Source organism: Hippichthys cyanospilos, chromosome 14, assembly GCF_059441005.1.
Source record: "Hippichthys cyanospilos isolate Australia breed blue-spotted pipefish chromosome 14, RoL_Hcya_1.0, whole genome shotgun sequence".
NCBI classification, from domain to species: Eukaryota; Metazoa; Chordata; class Actinopteri; order Syngnathiformes; family Syngnathidae; genus Hippichthys; species Hippichthys cyanospilos.
In genome coordinates this window covers 10,225,001-10,244,992 of record NC_142382.1, presented here as the reverse complement: position 1 = coordinate 10,244,992, position 19,992 = coordinate 10,225,001, and the positions used below count along the sequence as shown (strand labels likewise).

The following is a 19,992-nucleotide window of genomic DNA, read 5'->3' as shown; positions in this document are numbered from 1 at the left end:
AATTGGCTGGCAGCTTCTCTTTTTTTTGGAAATGACTGGCATTAAATGAGTAAAGTGCCTATCTGTTGTCTTATTTTCTACATACCAGTAGATTTTAAAATATATTAAATACTAAAAAGGGCCTGATAAAAGAATAATAGTAGGACAACTAGGAAAAGTCAAAAACATCTTAACGTAATGTTTTGTCATTAGAAAATGCTATCTCCAACAATATTTCGGAATAAAGAGTTACATAATTATTTAAATATTTATACTAACATAAATAATAGTCCCATAAGTAATTGACACCATCGTACAAAAACCCATGCTTGTTACGTAGAATGTGAAAGAGGCAAGCATAAAAAAAGGATGCAAGAGCAGCTGCGGCTTGTACTGTGAAGAGCTGTGAAAAGCTTAATGAGCTGACTCGTGGTTCATCACACAAAGGCAAAATTCCTTCCTCTCTGCAGTTAAGATTGCTGCAAATTTGAGTGATTATGTGAGTCAGTGGCTGCAGTGCTTCTTTGCTAAGGCCTCATAACAAAGATCTCCAGATTAAAGTGACTCTGCACTTCCAATGTACAGTTTAAAATAATGTATTCAAATGTTGACAAATCGAACTTGCACTGTTATGTATCGATGCATATATGTGAAAGGAAGCATATCTACCTTGATGTGTTTGACTCCGCAGCTCACAAGCTTGTTGGGCTGGTACAAATCCCACGATATGTCAAATATCTGCAAGGAAAAGGAAATAGATCAATCAGAGATGGGTTCTCAACATGACACTTATATTGGGTGTTGATTCTAGGAGCACTTCTTTTGCAGCTGTGCTTTTGCTTGCCAGATTTGTGGCAGATAAACTAAAAGTGGCTGTTTGCGTGGACTGTGTTACAGCTTGTGGTTTGTAGTTATCTGTATGCTTCGATGACAAAAGTAAGGTAAGCTAATATTTGTTTGTCCCAGAAAAAAAAGAGCAGTCAAGCAACACGTGTTTCCTCATGCGATTGCAGGGTGAGAGTTGCAGCCATGCTATCTGTCTAAACTCGTTTATTTTTGGATTGCATGTAAGCAATGTCCCCTTAGTGGGAGGTGTAACTTCGAAAAAGAATTATCACTATTTCTTGGTGGGAAAAAATGGAGAATTTTTGCTAATTGATACTCTAATTTAAGATTGCCATGGCTAGCTTGTTAACACCGGAATTGCACTTGTGTGATTGACCGCTTTTCACAGACATCTGGATGGAGCTGTGTTAAAGCAGATGCAATATTGAACAGCAAATTAGCAAGCAAATTGTCAAGTATTTGGTCTCAGGAGAAGGCAGTTGCCGCTCATAAGCTTGACAGTCTATTAAGACAATGTTAAATATTTATAACATCAGTAATAGTTTCTTTTCACAATAGAGTCCTAAGTTTGGAAAGTAAGTGGATTTTGTCTGAATATTTTTATTTACTTTCAATTCTCAGGCATGATTTTTACAAACATAAAAATATTTGGTATGTTACCTTGAGAATAATCGTGTCATATAAATTGAACACTCATCTCATCTGGGGCAGAAGATGCCGGACACACATACCATTTTATAAAGAAGTTTATGATGGACTGAGAATATTTACTTACTGTCTTGGAACCAAAATGGAAATGTTTCCAAATACCATGCTCCACAAAATTAGAAAGCTGCCTCTCTCAAATTAAGTCAATAATTCGCAAAACTGCTCTGCAAAAAAAATATTTAATGTCTTGTGGTAGCATTGGAAGACGGCTTCTTGTGCCATCATCAGTGTCGTTTGAAAAACAATCCGTTTTGATGAACTGTATGCTGTTTAAAATAGGCTCTGCAAAGCTCATAAGTGGAGGCCTTGTTTATTATTATATGCAGGAAAAGGTGGATATAATTAATTTACCCTGTCTGTATGGCCCGGTGCCGCTGCAAGAACTTTGCCTCTCCTCCAGTCCCACACGCAGATTGTGTTTTTAGAGTCCAAACCCACAGACACCAAGCACTGCAGACAGAAATACACATCACATAAAATACCATATTTAAGAGTTTGTGGTCCAAATTACAAGCGAAAGCTGCTCCGCTACGTCCACAGTGACACAGCAGGCCACAATAAAAAGGCTAATAATAATGGCTACAAAGCGGAGCAGAACAGTTGTCCAGCCCCTGGCGCTTCCAGTGAGCTCATTGGAGTGTTTTTGCCGGAGGAGCCTCCTATAGCTGGCTGAGTGAGTAGGCAGGAGCACCCAAGCAGAAGTGAACATAGCCGCTCTTATGGAAATGCAGCTCCACTCTACTGCCTGCTTGCCATGGCAGGGGATGTCCTCTTTGATCCACTGTCTATAAAATGAATTCCCTCTAAACCTGTGTTAAAACGTGTGGCGCCTAATGCCAAGCAACATGAGGACACAGAAAATATGTGCACTCAATTAGGCTGAAGATTAATGCATCACCATTTTAAAAACTAAAGCTCTATTTTTGCTCGAGGGGGAAGAGTTTGCTGGTAGGTCCATAAATATCACAACAAACATTTCATGTATCCTCCGGTTAACACTACACTGAGAGACGTCTGTGCACATTTTATAATTGCTTTTACATTTGGACTGGATAATCGCACAAGGGATCCCTCAGGATCGTCTTGACTTCTTTTGAATACTAGTGATGAATAAAACTATCTCGCTGGGAAGCAACACAAATTCCTCCTACTTTAAATACGGTCACTTTCCATCTAAATCCACAGCTACTTAGTCATGCGGGAAATGAGCATGGGGATATTTCTCACGGCAAAAAACACACAAGGTATAACTTCACTACAAGAGCTTGCACGACAGACATTCTTTGTGAAAAATCATTAAATGGTTCCGTGATGCTATTGAGTAGTGCTATTTATGCAGTACATCATGCAGTCACAGTTGGGTAACTTTACCTACAGTACATGTGGATTTATTTTTTCCTAGAACATTACTACTAAAAAAAAAAAAAAAAAACACAAACGAACAAAAAAACAATCCCTACCAGCTAAGCCCTAATTAAAATATTACGCTATTCTTCCATTGTCTCATAATTGTAACATTCCTGGGTGCAGCTTTCCAGACAAAACTGCTGTAGTAATCACTGTCATTTAAAATGAGTTCTGATTGTCCTCTACAGTCCCAACAAAGCGTATCTGTGCTCAGCCATTTTGACACAGAAAACCTACCACAGCAAAAATAATGAGAAGAGCCCTCTGCCAAGGTTAATAACATTTCACACCTACTCAAAACAATAATTTGAGAAAAACAATGAGGGGTACTAATTGGTTTTTAAAGCAGAAAATAGTAGCACCTGAGATGACAATTTTAATAGAATATTTAGAATAGAATAGAATAGAATATTTAATAGAAATTTCCAGGCAAAATTGAATTTGCAATCTGTAACAGATCAGGATGGAATTTGTTTTAACATGATGACTCCATACTGTACAAAGAAGTGAGCAAAAGTACAGTACTGTTTTAAATACATTATTAAGGATTGACCAGATTGCATTTTTAAGGACAAAAAAGTGTATCCAAAATATATTTTTTTATTTTTATTTTTTTTATTTAAAAGAAGTGCATCTTTAATGTGGCTGGTGAAGTAGTGGTTTAAACCAAGTAGCCTAAAACATTTAAACGTTCCCCCAAACCTGCTGTGTTTACTTCCGTTGTTTCCATCGAATATATGTAGCCATTTTGGGTACAAAACACTTTTTTTTTTCTTTTAACAATATCTTCTTTTGGAAGTATCTGTGTACTTTTCTAGACCTTAAAAAAAAAAAAAAAACATAAAATAAAACAAAATGTTCGGAACCCGATCCAAAGCAATGGAAAATTATCACGTGGTAGGAATCTTGACATTCTTATACTGTATGTATTTTTTAATCAAATTTAATTATTGCATGTTTAAAGTTAGTTAGCACACCCAACCTTGTGGCTTTGATCGTCTTTATGTGGGGTATACATATTTTTCTCATGCTTGTGTTGGTTTTCTGTGGGTATTCTCGCATCCTTCCACATTCCAAAACCATGTTTTTAAACTACTGGAATATAAATTATGCCAAAGTATGAATGGTTGTTTTTCTAAATGGTTGCTCTGCAATTGGCAGGTGACCAGCTCATAGACTCATAGAAAGATGGGAACCTCTCGCCCAATCAGCTGGTAAATGTTCCAGCTTAAGTAGGAGGCTAGGACCTTAGTGAGGATACTTCAATGCAGCAGCAACCACCCTACAATTGATGGGTGGTCATTCCAGGTTGTTGACCATCTTTGGGAAACATCTTAGCCACAGTTTCAAACGACATAGATTTGTTCATCCTTTTTCCCAGCCATACCTGGCCTTCAAGGTCAAACGCCAGGCAGGCAACGCCATGACTGTGCACATCTTTGAGAATGGACACCGTCTGCACAGTGTATGAGTCCCACACACAGATGTACGGCTCCTTGCCCACCTGCCCTGTGGCCACCAACACGCGTTCAGGATGGAGAGCTAAACTGTAAAGAGAGCGAGAAAAGAGAAAACAAAGCATGTTATTAGCTAAGCCATTTTGCGTGCATGCTGTTTAGTCTGTGTGTGCGCTGCAAGCAAGTCAGAAATGGTGTTGGGGCTGAACGTCAAAGGAGTGGGGCAGCTTGATGAGGTGACATGGATGACTTAACGTAGACACACACACATAGCCTAGTTTAATGTGTGCCTGCGGGATGTTCAAAGGGACCAAGAACAAATCATTTCATTTGTTAAAATAGCACAAGGCAATGATACTCTTAAGCCTCCATTATAATTAGAGTACAGTACTTAAATGTATCATTGCTGATACCTTCAGTGACAGTGAGGTTCATGACCAATGAGGCACTGACTCCTCTGGAGTTGGGTATATATTTTTACGAAATTGTGCCAGTAGTTAAACTTTCTCTTGATAGGATTAGGTACAACACTATGATGCGTTCAGGTAATAACCGAACATGGCCCACTTGTTTTGTGGGTTTGGGCATGTGACCTTTGCAAAAAGTGATTGGTTGTTACCTGTACTGAGGACATGTAATGTATTTTCAGTAAAATGTGTTTTTCAAGGTATGAATTGTTAACAAAAAAGTAATTACATTAAATTGGCTAAATGCATAAAGTTTCTATTTAAATATGTATAATTGAGTATTGAAAATCAACATCGCACTTGTGATAAAACTTGAATATTAGTGATATAAATCCATACAAGATCGCTCCTTGACATTCTACATAGACTGTAATATATATTCAACTCACAGTTTCGTTTGTGAAAATGACTTCAGTTTCTAAGAACAAAGCTAGGTAGTGATGTATCAGGAATTTTGCACAGATCTTCGCAGTCCAACATACTGACCAATTGCTGGCCCATTCACCTACCCAATTTTATCCAGGGGGTTTCCTCGTGTAACCAGGCATATGCTTGTAACGCTCTTACATAATCTTCCCCCTTCCTCCGCCAACTTGAAGCCCTCCTGGTCTACAGCTGAGCAACAACATGCAGCATAAAGCTGTCTCACCCACCCCTCTTCCGCCTCACCCATTCTCTTAGCAGCCGCCGGTCACGTTCCAGATTCACTGGCCAATTCATCCTCTTGCTTTCTTCCTCATGGCCTATATATATTCCACGCTGGTAGAGAGCTCCCTCCATTGTAATCAGAATGACCATTTGGCCACAATGCCACCACAAGTTTATTAGAATAAGTCCAGAGAATTCAGGAACAGACTTGACAGGATATCCATGGAGAGAATCATCAATTCAGTCAGTCAAACCAGCACAGGAAAAAAAATTCCCATAAACCGCCCATAGTCATTATGAACTTCTACTTATAAATTCACTTTCTTTGATTTCAAGTATTGTTATATTATAGGATGTGGAACATTCCAAAAGGGCCGGGTGAGAAGATGCGACTAAATCCATCACCCAGCTCTACTTGTTCGTCACTTCCCAGTGAAAAGCTCTCACCCACCTGGCATAGTTTCTCAGCTCACTTCTTTACAAATTACATAATCAGAGCAACGCTGCTAAAAATAACATTCAGACATGAAGACAAATAATTGGAACACTTTCAGATGCGGTAAAACCAAGCAAAGGTGAGCACCAAACCTTACGAGCATTACATGAAACAAGAAATCAAGTTCTTTTAACCTTAACTGCCTACAGTATTTGTGAACTGACACAAAAAAGTGAGATTAGATACCTTATATATTTCCCTCCTACTTGATTGTTTTATCATATTAGTTAAGGAAGTACTGTATGTTAATGTAATGTATTAAATATCAGGGCTGACGGAGATGGATATTTTAGGCCAATGCTGATTTTTGACAGAAAAAAATACAGACGACAGATTCATCAACTGATTAATTCTATGAATTATAATGAACAAAATCGTGCATAAAATAGTGACACCCTGGTCTATTCTTTCCACAATTTCCTTGTATTGCTCACTTAGTCATTCCTTGAAAAAATGTTGCTTCACTTTGAATGATAGGGCTGCAGAATTACGTCATCAGCAAATTTCATGAAATACATATATTTAAGGATACATGGTAATGGTATGGTTTTATGTGTAATAAACAATGACACCTATATTACTTGTATACAACTTTTGTAAATGGTTAGAGTACATAAGGGTAAAAAGCTAAAATAATAGGGAAATGTCAGCCATTTAGACAATCATTCTTACAGATGTTTGAAGGGCCATCATCAGTCAATCTTAATTAGCAGGCCAATTAATTGGTCGGAACATAGTAAATATACAGTATAAACAGTGAACATGTAAAATATACTCAAGTACAGTATTTCCTGGATCTCATGATTCACTGCTATTGACATCAAAGATCCATTTTTACTGGACTGGCAATGAATGAGTTGAAGTACTGTAAATAATAAGCTTGATGGTAGTAGTAAATTGTAAACTCAATCAACTCCGGTGACATATTTAAATGTATTTGCAGACCAGACATACAATCCCTGTACTTACTCACCGTTGTTTTTATTTGGTTTTGTTTTGTTTTGTTTCCAAAAATTAGGGGAAAGGGGTGTGTGAAAATGGCTGCCGATTAATGAGTTTAAAGAGGAAATGGTTGTCAAAACTAAAGCCTGAGTAAAGAGGCCACCCATCTTTCCATTCAACCTTAAACGTTTCAAATTACTTTAATGCCAAACGCACAAGAAAAGTGCAATTTTAATTACATGCAAATGCATTCCTTTCCCCCAACAAGAGACTACTCATGTCCCAAGTTTGTCCATGTAACAGCTTTGAAGCAGAAAACATTCTGAGCCGTGAGACAACAAAAGCTCTTATTTCGTTTACCTTCTCTCAACTAAAGCTCTCGCTAACACTGCAACGACTGACTTAGCCTGCAGCCTAACGCTACGGTCCTCCAGTGTTTGATGCAGCGGCTTTACATATGCAACACTTAAAAAAACAGCCTCAATAAAACCGGGAGTATTATAGCTACATTTAAATAATGTGCACAGAAAGGTGAAGCAATAAAGATACGGCATGACAGACACATTACACAATCAACCACTGAGACATATATTCACACTTATTGATCTGCTCTGGCACAACAGCATGACTTTGTGACTCCCAGCACAACTGAAAGCAAAACACTGAGTCACATTCTCCAGCAGTGGTTGCTTTGTCTGCTTTCGCCTTCATATGATTTAAAAGGAGGTCAGGATTAAACCATTTCTGGGGATATGTATGGGATTTTTCCAGAGGTTTGGCATTTTTTAATCTCACTGCCCACCAAACTTCATCTGAGACACCTGCCCATGGACTAAGTACTTAAAACTAAAAATAGAAAGGGGAGATTGTAAGAAACTATTCTAATTTAAAAGAATTATGAACCCTTGCATGTATTAGTGCTATACTTTGTTCAAGAAAGACATGATTCAATCTGAAAGAATTTTCCATGTTCGTTTAGTCAAGGAAATTAGGGCGATGTGCTTCATTGCGGGGTGTGTGCCAAACAAGCGTAACATATGGAAGATGGTATTTGAAAGAACCTCCAGGCCCATAAACATGTAATATCCATAACTGTGGCAAGGCTCCATTTTAAGGTTAATGAGATACAAAACTGTATTATGTGTGTCAGCCTTTTTGCTTTAGTATCCCGATTTTGTTATGCCTTTTTCTTGCTATAGTTAAATAGTGTATTGAAAATGCATACGTCCGAGATAAGAAAAGCCAAATTACTCAACATAAAAAAAAGAAATAACAACGGTTTCTTCAGACAGATAAAACCAAGGACAACTTGTACCAGAATGGTGGGAAAAGTATGGAGACAAAGCATTCCACATCACATGGAAGAGGCATGTTCAACAACAGAGACGAAACATAATGACCTTCTGAAGGCAAACAAATGGCGAATGAACTAGTGTCAGCAATATACTTTCTTTCCATCTACCAGGCACAAAGTGAAGAGAGCAAGACAATCTCACGGTTAAGGTCCGGTAAACCCCTAGGGAGGAAACTCTGAATTTGATTATGTCCATGTGCTCCATCCTTCGGGTAGGCATTGACAGCAAATAATTTTCATCCATAATTTACACTATTATTGTATGATAGTTACAATGAAATAAAATGTCCAAATACTTCAGAATTGAGGGATAAAATATATACAATGGGCTATAAATTTTTAATGGTGAATGCCACTGGGACAACGGGCACTGTTAAAAAAAACATTTGGACCTGGAAAAATTCTAATAATTTGTTCACTTAGATTATAATAACTGTCAGGCCAAGCACTAAAACGAAACAAAAGAAACGTTTGCGATTGCATGATTAGAGAAGTTTATAGAAGTGTACTATGCCAAAGTAGCTGTCTAACAAAAAAAAGTGTTTATACTGATTAAAACAGAATCGCAGCTAGTACAGTATCTTACAGCAGCTAAAAAGTAATATGGCTGCAGAAAAGCAGCTCTGTCAAACCCTGCCACAACTTTTTTGTCTCTTGCCTTCCTGCTATAACAAATTTACATGTTTCAGTCAGCCAACACCCATGCGAGTTGCTTCGCCCACAAGGCAGCAAGCGTTTGGTATCGCTATAGTCCAATGAATAATGAAGCAGGAGCCCATCTGAGAAACGACAGAGTACAGTATATAAGGCTAGTTATCTCCAGGCCAACACACGCCTCGTCAACACGAGCACTAGAGCGTAGGACACACGTTATTGTTGTGCGGCATGCTGAAAATTCCATGGCCATCATCAGTGGGACGATGCAGCATTGTCTTCATTTGATCAAAAAACAGGTGGCTCAATGTTTGAGAGGCTTTGACAGCGTACAGAGACATAGCCAGAAATAGATAGCAGATACAGTATAAATACACCAATTTGCATTTAGATCAATTGTAACTTTACTGGTGATGACTTGTGGCATTATATCAAGGAGCCTAAGAACATTCATCCATTTTCTCGAGTCGCTTCTCCTCACAGTAGTCACAGGCATGCTGGTGCCTATCCCGGCTGGCTCCGGGCAGTACGCGAGGGGACACCATCAACTGGTTGCCAGCCAATTGCAGGGCATACAGAGACAAATAAGGATTTACACACCCAAACACACTTAAGTACAATTTAGTATGCCTAATAGACCTGCCATGCATGTTCTTGGGAGTGTGGGAGAAAGCCGGATTGCCCAGAAAGAACCCATGTGGGCTCGAGGACAACATACAAACTCCACACACAAAGGCCTGAGCTATCTGGATTTGACCTTGGCTTCCTGAACTGTGAGACGGACGTGCTAACAGCCCCCAACGAGCTACCACCTAAGAGCACTGCATTGTATAAAACTAGCATAAAAGTCACAGGTATCAAAATATTTCCTTGGATGTGGGGTGATTCTATCCCTTAGAACAGACACAGATTTCTTGTTTATGACATAACTCATGGGGACATTTCAGTTTTTATGCATTCTTATGAGAGACAGACTACCACCAAATCATAAATGTATCATAAAAATTGTGAGGCAATGTATAATTTTGCGTGTGTGTGCATGTGTGGGTGTGTGTGTGAGCATTTTGAGGAATGTTTGTTCTTCTTTAAAAGGTTTTGATTAGAATCTCTTAAACACTTTTTATTATTATTTGAATTATTCTTGTTTGGACCATTTGTAAAATATTTGGGTATTGGTTTGCTTCACAATAGCAATTAAATACCGTATAACCAAACTATAAACTACATTTATAACGATTAAAATCCCATGTATTTGCTTTTTAAACAACGCATCCCCTTAAGGATGATTTGTATTGAACTTTTATTGAATTGTCTGGATCCAGTTACGATGGAATAATCTGGAAGGGTGGGGAGAGACGACTGAGAAGGGTGCTGTACTGAAGTGTCCTTGAGCAAATACACTGGATCATCCCCACCCACACCGCATGTTACACCTTGGCGTCCCCTCGTAGGGAAGCCAACACATCGCCCGCTTTTTGTTGCTAGAAGCAACTCTTTTCTTAAACGCACTCTACCTGATGATGTCATCGTTGTGACCCAGGTAGAATTTCTGCTTGTGCTCTCGGGTGTTGTACACCACTCCCACGCCGGCCACGAAGTAGACGATCTCCTTGGCGGCGGTGTAGTAAAGGTTGTTGCGGCACTGGTGTCCCCGGTATCCGTACACCCACTCCAGTCTCAGGTGGCAGTTGGGAGCGGTCCTGTCAGCCATGTCCGCACTTCCGCGTGTCTCACGGTTTCTGTCACCTAGGCTAGCTCAAAGAGTGGCTTTCACCGAGGAGGATTTAATTTAAGCCCGTGGGTCCCATCAGTTTCCCGGCGTTTTCATCAGTCCGGGGCGAGCGCATAAATGTGGCATTTTTTTGGAGCTTGCTGCGAACTGATAGTCCTTCAGCCTGGGTGGAACCACTGTTTTGCTATTCGAGAAGGAGGTTAGGACGGCGAGTTGTTGAGAGTGGGAGTGGAAGTAGGCTCATGCTTGCTTCGCTTCGTGTCGCGGTCCTCCTCTTCCACACAGGTCAAAGCAACTGTCAAATCCCTCCAACAAAGATGGAGCTGCGCTGTTATTCCACAAACTCCGCCTACAGATAACGGACAAGGCTCTTCTCCAATCAGAGTCTGACAATCCTTCAGGAGCCAAAAATAAAACAGGCGACTTTTTACCATTTGCGTTTACAATTTACACACCTACCTCAGAGTGTTAAATTAGTTAATTATCTACTCTCTATAATTATCTGTTTTAATTTGATACGGTTGTATTGTATTGTGTTGTATTGTATTGTATTACTTTAGTTAATTATCTACTCTCTATAATTATCTGTAATCAATTTGATAAGGCTGTATTGTATTGTATTCTATTGTATTGATTACAAAAACAATTTGTACACTATACAATTAAAACTTTTAAAAAGGCATTTTGCCATTTGTTGTCGAATGAAAATTCGAATGAAAAATACATCTTCAGTCTGATTATGGCCCATCTCTTTTCTGGTTTTAGTGATGCGACATCACAAACTAAACCGTAATCAAGTATTCCATGTAAATAAAAATGTAAACCATTTTCAGTTGATGGCAATTGGGAAAATATTTTAATGGTATTAATTGTACATAAAAAATAATGTTGTTATCAAAATTATTATGGGCATGTTAATAACTGTTTTAACTGTTGAAAATGTATAAAGTAATAAAAGTACTTAAAAATTATGAAATAAGCATCCATCGAATAGCCACATGCATTATTTCAGATTACCACAAGATCTTACATTTAGCTGTTAAACTACTACAATTTTAACCATCTGAATTTGATTAAAGACGCATGGAAAGATTGGCAAGTCTCGCCGTTCTGAGCACATGAGATGAAGAAAATGAGTGTTATTAAATACTTACATAAGTAATCAAATAAAAAAATTAAGAAAACTGAAAAAAGGCCATAAAATTTGATTTTACAATCTAACTGGCCATGGTTTTAGTACCCAGAAGATAAGTAAACAATGTTCATACAGAAACCTTAGCATGTTGGCCGCCGTTATCAGTCAATAGATGTAAAAAGTAAAATTTAAAATGGCAAGTTGTTGTGAATGTAAGAAATGCACTTTAAAATCAATTAAAAATTTGTTCCACCATGAATCTGACCTATAATGTATCAACCAACTGAAATAAAAACTACAATGGAAATTCTTTTCAGGAGGGAAAGAAACAATCTCTTTTTTTTATTGAATAATATAAGCATACAAAGAGTCAGCACAGTACAACATCACTGAACCATCACTTTACAAATATACAAAAGTATAGAAAAGTAAAGAAAAAATGACTAAAATAAGAAAATTATAAACATCAGGGGGATAGAAAAATTAAATAAATATGTTTAATATAGAGCAAGCAGTTATAGTTGTAATTGCTTTTCTCAAGGAGCGCTGAATAGAATAGATATAATGGGTAAACTCTTTGTTAAAAACAATAAAGCATGGCTTTTTGCCTGTAAATTTACATTTATGAATATGAAACTTAGCCATATTCATAATGAGATTAATGAATGGATGTTTTTTGTGCAATATGCTCAAAGAAACCAAATAAAACATTGTTCCAATTAAGAAGAAACTCTTGCTCGTTTTACCTTCATAGGAAGTTACGTCATGAAGTCCCGCCCTGATTTGTCGTCTCTTAGCAACAAAGGAAGCTTTGGATCCGCCATAATCCTCTCCCTTCTAAACAACGCTTTTGCGTATTTCCAACCCTGTCTGACCGGCGCAATGGAGGTGACGATGGACCCTCTGTTTCTGGCCTGGAGTTACTTCAGGAGGCGGAAACTTCAACAATGTTCGGAAATTTGTTCCAAAATATTACAAGACAGCCCGTATGACCAGGTGATTGTGTTGCAGTTAGCGGGCTAGCGCAGCCTGCTAGTTTCCCAGAAATGGGACTAAATTGAAACTAGTCGACATTGTGTGGGAGATTGCTCACTATTACATTGTTCACGTTTCACCTTGGTTTTTTTTCCCATCGCTTATATTTCTTTGCCTGTCTTGTCTTTATCCATGTCTGACCTCAACACTTTTAATCTCCTTGCATGCTCTCTTAAGGACTCATCCTTGTCTGTATCTGAGGTAACACTTACTGTCGTTCTGAAAAATCATCACCATGAGTATTCCTTTTCTATCGCAGGATTAGTGTAATCAATGTTAAAGAATATATTGAGTGGTAATCATGATTTTTTTTTCTTTTTCCTAGGCTGCATGGAGCCTCAAAACACGGGCGCTTACTGAGATGGTATACATTGATGAAATCGAGGTTGATCAAGAAGGGATTGCTGAGATGATGTTGGATGAAAATGCAATTGCTCAGGTTGCACGTGAGTATCATCTCTTTTCGTTCCTGTGCACTGACTGAACCACTCTTAGCTAACATTCCTCTGCTGTAGGACCTGGAACCTCTCTGAGACTGCCTGGAACAAGTCACGGGGGTGGTCCCACACCTGCTGTCAGGTACAGGCAACATCGCCTAATTCAAATGCTTGTAAATGAAATTCATGTTGTTAAATGTTTCCCACCAAATTCTAGGCCTATGACTCAGTCAGGGCGTCCCATTACAGGATTTGTGAGACCCAGCACGCAGTCAGGGCGTCCTGGCACAATGGAGCAGGCCATTAAGACGCCGCGCACAGCGAGTACAGCCCGGCCCGTTACCAGCGCCTCGGGTCGCTTCATTCGTCTGGGAACAGTGGGTTAACATGTGTGACTCATTGTTATGTGGGAGGGTGGCAGGTTTACAAAATGTAATATTTGCTTTTCTGTTTCCTTCAGGCTTCAATGTTAACTAATCCAGAGGGACCATTTATAAACCTGTCAAGGATAAATATGTCAAAGTATTCCCAAAAGCCAAATCTGTCCAGGGTAAGATGAGTATTTGCACATTTGCCTGAAAACCTTTTTTTTTTACATGTGTGCTGCATTGGTAGACTAACAAGTTTTGTATTTTCCGCCTTCACAGACGCTCTTTGAATACATCTTCCATCATGAAAGTGATGTGAAAAACGTAAGTGTGAAATTTTAACAGCAAATGCTCTGGTCAGCAACAAAATTGTTCTAATTAGTCTAATTTTTTTTGTGCCATTTTTTTCACAGGCACTAGATTTGGCTGCTCAAGCAACTGAACATGCTCAGTTCAAAGACTGGTGGTGGAAAGTCCAACTTGGAAAATGCTATTACAGGCTAGTGTTCCCAAAACAAATACAAATTCATCTGATATACAGTAAATTATTATTATTATTATTTGAAATGTAGAGGCCGTGCAACTTTCTTAACTCTTTCAATCCCAAATACTTATTTTTACAATTTTTTGGGAGTTTCAGACATTCAATCCCAATTCTATTTATATATTTTTTTTCTTTCAATTTGTTGTATGTTTGGTAAAGAATGGCTGGTACGAAATGAATCAAAAAATAAATCAATTAAAATTACAAGACATTAAATCAATACTCAATTACTGTATGCACTAGGGTAATCAATTACTTATGGCAATGGAGTATAAATGTAATCAATTACTTACGTACTGATTACCGTCTTACTTTTTAGTACGTAAAACATCCAAACTAGTCAACGACTTTAGTACTTAATAACATAAAGTCATTGATTACATTATTATTTGAAAACCTAAAGTAACTAATTACTCTGCACTTAATTACTTGATTACTTTTGCATATACAGTAATTATAATTGACTGCATATCGATTTGGTGAAAATTTATTAAAGTAATTGATTACTTAATTCATTCAGTACCCGCCATTTTAGACCCTCTTTTCGCCAAACACTTAAAAAAATTGTTATTCTGTACCTGGGATTGAATGTCTGGTCTTGAAATATGTCTGTGGAATTGAATCAGTTAATATTACATGTGTAAAAATAAGTTCACTGTCATGTCAAGTTTATTTGTATAACCCTTAATTACAACAGGGGCTCAAAGGGCTTCACAAGAAAATAAAATCACAAAGAACATCACAAATTTACTACAGCAGCCCTTGAACAATAGCTCCCAGTTTCCCGCCCTTTAAATTGTAATAAGCTTTTTGAAATGGACATTCTGGGATTCCACACTTGTCTTATTTTCTCCTCTAAATTTTAATTTGTGTCCATTTTGCAGACTTGGTTTGTATCGAGAAGCAGAAAAACAGTTCCGATCAGCTCTGTCTCACCAAGAGATGGTGGATACGTATCTCTATCTTGCTAAGGTAAAGATGAGTGATGTGCAACACTCAGCAAATATTAACTAATATGTGCAAGAAGTGACTGGAAGTATTGGAGTATTGTAGCTAAGCTGATTTGCGATGATGCTATTTTTGATTGCATCTTTTTTGTTTGATGGTTTGCAAATTGGTCACTGTCCCGCCCCCCTAGTGGTGCCACTTGCCACTGCCACCGTTGTTTGAACTTGCAAAATATTTTGCTGTCGCGGTGGTTTTCATCTCTTGCGTTTCTTTAGTCTTAAGTTTGTGTCCTTGTCATTTTTGCTATGTTTTGTTTTGGGTTTTTTTGCTGGGTTTTTTTCTTTCAATGTGTCTGTATTTGGTTAATTTTTGCGTGCAGCTGTTAAATTTATTATAGACATTAATTTTATACTGCTGAAAATGGCAAAAAAAGTATAGCATCCCTTTACATTCATTTCACAGTTTATTTTGTACTAAAGCACCTGAAGCAATGGCTGTACTTTTGTTTCTATATTTAATTCTATCGATGTACATAACGTAAGTTCTTCAGCCACCCCAGCCAAAAATAAAATGTTTCTCATTCAGCTATATCAGCGTCTGGATCAACCAATAACAGCTCTCAACCTCTTCAAACATGGCTTAGACCACTTTCCTGGCGAGGTCACACTCCTGACGGGCATCGCTCGTATACATGAGGTATGGTATGTCACAGTTATGCTAGGGTCCACTCATCTTTAGCCATAATCACTGTCCATCTTGTTACGGTGTTGTCACAGGAGATGAACAACATGGTGTCAGCTACGGACTACTATAAAGATGTTCTGAAGCAGGACAACACCCACGTGGAGGCCATCGCCTGTATAGGCAGCAATCACTTCTACTCAGATCAACCTGAGATTGCGCTGCGCTTCTACAGGTCGGACTAAAGCGCTCAACATCATGCCATTCACATTTTATGATGATGATGATGATGAAAATAGAGGTGACCCACTTTGTTTGCTAGGCGGCTTCTCCAGATGGGCGTGTATAATTGCCAACTCTACAACAACTTGGGCCTGTGCTGCTTCTACGCGCAGCAGTACGACATGACGCTGTCGTCTTTCGAGAGAGCGCTGGCCCTGGCGGCCAATGACGAAGAACGGGCCGATGTGTGGTACAATATCGGGCAAGTGGCTGTGGTGAGTGGAACAAATGGAAAAGGTCTGCCTTACAACTTGCGACATGGTCAAACTCTTGGCTAAAACTGCACATTTTTGTTTGCGTTGCAGGGTATTGGAGACTTGACTTTGGCCTATCAGTGTTTTAAACTGACATTGACTTTTAGTAATGACCATGCTGAAGCCTACAACAACCTGGCAGTTTTGGAGCTCCGGAAAGGTCGTGTTGAACAGGTTAACAGTAATTACTTCAAATTTGGGATGTACCAATCACTTTTTTGTTTGCACCCGAGTCTGACTCACTTGATTTTGAGGATCTGCCCATTGCAATTTTGATCCGATACCTCTCAATTTAAAAATAAAAAAAATTACTAAATGATCCATGAGTATGGCGTTATATTTGTGCCACAATTACGCACGCGCGGAAAAAAAATTTGAGCGTTGAAAATAAAACTGAGCGAGCGAAAACAGATTTTGAGCGCAGAAAAAAAGTTCTTGAAAAGAAGTTTCTCGCTCAAAATTCCTTTTTGCTCGCTCGCAATAGCATTCTCGCGCTCAACATCTCGCTCTCGTTCGCAATACTCCTCCCTCCCTCGCTCAACATCGCGTTTGCTCAACATCGAGCTCTCGCTCGCTCGAGTCGTCCTCTGCGCTCGCTCAGTTCTGCTCACGCGTTACGTTTGTGCCACAAAACCAGCCAATCAGAGCTTGTAAAAGCACATTGATTGACAGCTTGATATCCAATGAGATTGCTTGTTGTGTTCACCCGGAAGGAGCAAACGAGAGTGCGTCACATCGACATGGGCGGGAGTTGTGGGCTTATATTATTAAAGTACAAAAACTAACAAGGTATTTCTGTCAAATGATACAATTCAGTAATAATAATGATATAAAAGTAATTCTCCAGCCCAAGACCGTGTTGACGCACTCTCGTTTGCCCTTTCCGGGTGAACACAGGGCAAACGAGAGTGCGTCAACGGATAGCGTACAAGCAATCTCATTGGATACTGAGCTGTGTCAATCAAAGTGCTTTTACAAGCTCTGATTGGCTGGTTTTGTGGCACAAACGTAACGCGTGAGCAGAACTGAGCGAGCGCAGAGGACTACTCGAGCGAGCGAGAGCTCAATGTTGAGCAAACGCGATGTTGAGCGAGGGAGAGAGGAGTATCGCGAGCGAGAGCGAGATGTTGAGCGAGAGAGGGCTATCCCGAGCGAGCAAAAAGGAATTTTGAGCGAGCAATTTCTTTTTCTGTGTTCAAACTCCATCGGCGCGCGCTCAAACTCTTATCATTACGCGCTCAATAGTTTTTTTCTTGCTCTCAAAATCTGTTTTCGCTCGCTCAGTTTGATTTTCTCCGCTCAATTTTTTTTTCCGCGCGTGCGTAATTGTGGCACAAATATAACGCCATACATGAGACCTTTTATGTGACTAGAAAATCATGTAAAACATTTGAATCCTTCTTTTCAACAGGTTTTCACATGGCATATTAACGTGATTTTGTGTCGAATTTATTGCTATCTAATGGTGAAGTAAGAGGATGCAATGATTTTGAAAGACACGTACTACGAATGCAAGCCTACTACCCCTACACTGTGTTCACAAAGTTCGTAGATGTTAGCTAAACTTCTCCTGTTAGGCAGGTTCATCCCATGTAATATAATGACAGATCACTCGACCGATGATAATATTTTTAAAAATAAGGTGATAGATCGGTTTGCATATTGAACTTTGTTTTTTTAATTAACATTTTTATTCACCACTAGATGGTCCTAAATTTTATACACTGTCCCTTGACATAATTTGTGTTAAATGAAGGGTTATCCTTCACTGCACACTGCAAGTTGCCGTTGCACTGTCTCCGCTTGCCACGTTAAAATATTTCCATATTACAGATGTCATCATCGTTTCATGATGCTAGCTTCATTTTAGCCTTGCATAACAACGACCAAAATATTTTCGCTGTTTTCACGATTTTGTGTATCGTATAAAACATTTTCTTTTGGGAATGTTTCTGTACCTTCAAATTATTCTGTTGCTTTGCAGCACTTTCTTTTAAAATATAATTAAAAATCTGATCTTTTTCTGTCCTATTGAACAGCTGAAAATTTTGTGATTGGGTCGATGTCTGATCATGTGACCAAGATCAGGACATCCCTTCTTTAAATTGAGGCAACCTTAACAATTCGTTTTTTATGAGATGTATATTTATGCAACTTTATTTAGTTAGCTCCCACTGAAGCTGCATGCTGGAGATATAAATACATATTCATTTTAATCTCAGACAAAATGAAACCTTTTAACAACAGCAAACTTATTATTTTTCTGTCTCTTTCTCAGTCTAAAGCCTTCCTGCAGACAGCTGCCACGTTGGCACCTCATATGTATGAGCCTCACTACAATTTGTCCATTCTCTCTGAAAAGGTAATTTAGACGCACCTAACACTTTTTAGTTGAATTGCAAAATTAAAGAACTGAGTAATTTTGTCTTCTTTTCTTTGCGTGTCCAGATTGGAGATCTTCAGAGCAGTTACATAGCAGCCCAAAAGTCTGAAGATGCCTTCCCCGAACATGTCAACACTCAGCAGGTCTTGGCACAACTTCGTCAGCATTTTGCAGTGCTGTAAACTCTTGGTTTGGTTTCAGTACTATGGTTTTCGAAACCTCTTTTCCTAAAGTTTTTGGGGAAACACGTTTTGAAACAGAAAATATGAGCGAAGATTCAAAAACCGGCTGCTGTTTATAGACTGTGTTTGCTGCTGTAAATCCAAACATACCTGTATGTGATTTGGAGAAATTTGCTCCAAAAGCTTAGCTCTGAAAGCTGGTCTGTTTATAGTCTGGATAACTAATTTATATGAGTAATTATTTTTAAGGCAACTATAATGTGTACTAAATGTAGTATGTACAGTAAAAATATTTTGTTCATTCTTTATAAGGAGAACGTTTTGTAGTTTTTTATTACATGACAACATTTGTAATATTTTTTACAAATACAGCAGCATGTGGAAAGAAAAGGACACTAAATGGCTGACATTTCACAAATCCATTTGAGGTTATAAGTGCACGGGGCATCATTCCAGCCCTTAAAGGGATTGTTTCTGGGGTAGGTGGCAGCGCAGTCCTCCTCGCCTGTGTTATTGGGCTCGCCATCATTCCAATAGCTGAAACAGAAATGACACACCATGTTGTTCAGCAATAAAACCCATTATTCAGTGACTAGGTATTCTTCACGCTCAATATTCGTCTTAGAGGCACATAAGTCTGTCTATGGCAGTAACAGGGTATAAAATAATAATAAAAACATCCATTTGAATTCGAGCACATATTAAAGTCAATGGCTTTACACTTAAGCTGTTGCAATATTGCATTTTTAGCATGTGCATTAAAGTGAAATGGGCTGCAGTTAAGCTGCATCGTTTTACCTCTGTTGTATTTAAATCACACTGTCGCCTCCTTCACAAACTGTCATACAATAGTAAGCTTACTGAAATTTCATGTCACAATATCACACAGTTTTCAGACAACAGTATCCCCTGACTCACACCTTAATCATAATCTCCTACCTGTATTTTGTTTTGAATGCAACATGTTAATGGTGTGTCTGCCATCAGGTGCATGCACACACAGATTCTGGGCCTTTTTGCACCACACCCTCTTTTTTTTTTTTGTTCATCAAA

General features: G+C 38.6%; 3 protein-coding genes across 4 annotated transcripts in view; 1 reads left to right on the top strand and 2 right to left on the bottom strand.

The window, feature by feature from the left end:
* The window catches only part of eml5 (EMAP like 5), a 39,379-nt gene extending 28,423 nt beyond the window's left edge, over nt 1–10,956 (bottom strand). Inside the window, exons 1-4 of the mRNA XM_088433208.1 lie at nt 10,473–10,956; nt 4,328–4,487; nt 1,885–1,983; nt 649–717 (exon numbers count right to left, since the gene is read on the bottom strand). Of these exons, the coding sequence (XP_088289334.1) occupies nt 649–717; nt 1,885–1,983; nt 4,328–4,487; nt 10,473–10,669 (525 nt within the window). The 5' untranslated portion in view covers nt 10,670–10,956. The remainder of the gene's footprint in view (nt 1–648; nt 718–1,884; nt 1,984–4,327; nt 4,488–10,472) is intronic.
* Nucleotides 10,957–12,638: 1,682 nt separating this feature from the next.
* Nucleotides 12,639–19,992, top strand: part of ttc8 (tetratricopeptide repeat domain 8) — an 8,262-nt gene continuing 908 nt past the window's right edge. The window contains exons 1-15 of one of the 2 annotated variants that reach the window (XM_088432830.1): nt 12,639–12,821; nt 13,038–13,061; nt 13,186–13,306; nt 13,376–13,439; nt 13,515–13,674; nt 13,758–13,847; nt 13,945–13,989; nt 14,079–14,164; nt 15,094–15,181; nt 15,743–15,853; nt 15,934–16,073; nt 16,161–16,335; nt 16,426–16,548; nt 18,653–18,736; nt 18,823–19,992. The exon at nt 18,823–19,992 is cut by the window's right edge and continues 908 nt beyond it. In XM_088432830.1, the coding sequence (XP_088288956.1) occupies nt 12,708–12,821; nt 13,038–13,061; nt 13,186–13,306; nt 13,376–13,439; nt 13,515–13,674; nt 13,758–13,847; nt 13,945–13,989; nt 14,079–14,164; nt 15,094–15,181; nt 15,743–15,853; nt 15,934–16,073; nt 16,161–16,335; nt 16,426–16,548; nt 18,653–18,736; nt 18,823–18,939 (1,542 nt within the window). In that variant the 5' untranslated portion in view covers nt 12,639–12,707 and the 3' untranslated portion in view covers nt 18,940–19,992. The remainder of the gene's footprint in view (nt 12,822–13,037; nt 13,062–13,185; nt 13,307–13,375; nt 13,440–13,514; nt 13,675–13,757; nt 13,848–13,944; nt 13,990–14,078; nt 14,165–15,093; nt 15,182–15,742; nt 15,854–15,933; nt 16,074–16,160; nt 16,336–16,425; nt 16,549–18,652; nt 18,737–18,822) is intronic. The other variant, XM_088432831.1, reaches the window with a different exon arrangement.
* The window catches only part of LOC148412908 (uncharacterized), a 4,761-nt gene continuing 2,453 nt past the window's right edge, over nt 17,685–19,992 (bottom strand). The window contains exon 6 of the mRNA XM_088432836.1: nt 17,685–19,476. Coding sequence (XP_088288962.1) covers nt 19,335–19,476 — 142 coding nt within the window. The 3' untranslated portion in view covers nt 17,685–19,334. The remainder of the gene's footprint in view (nt 19,477–19,992) is intronic.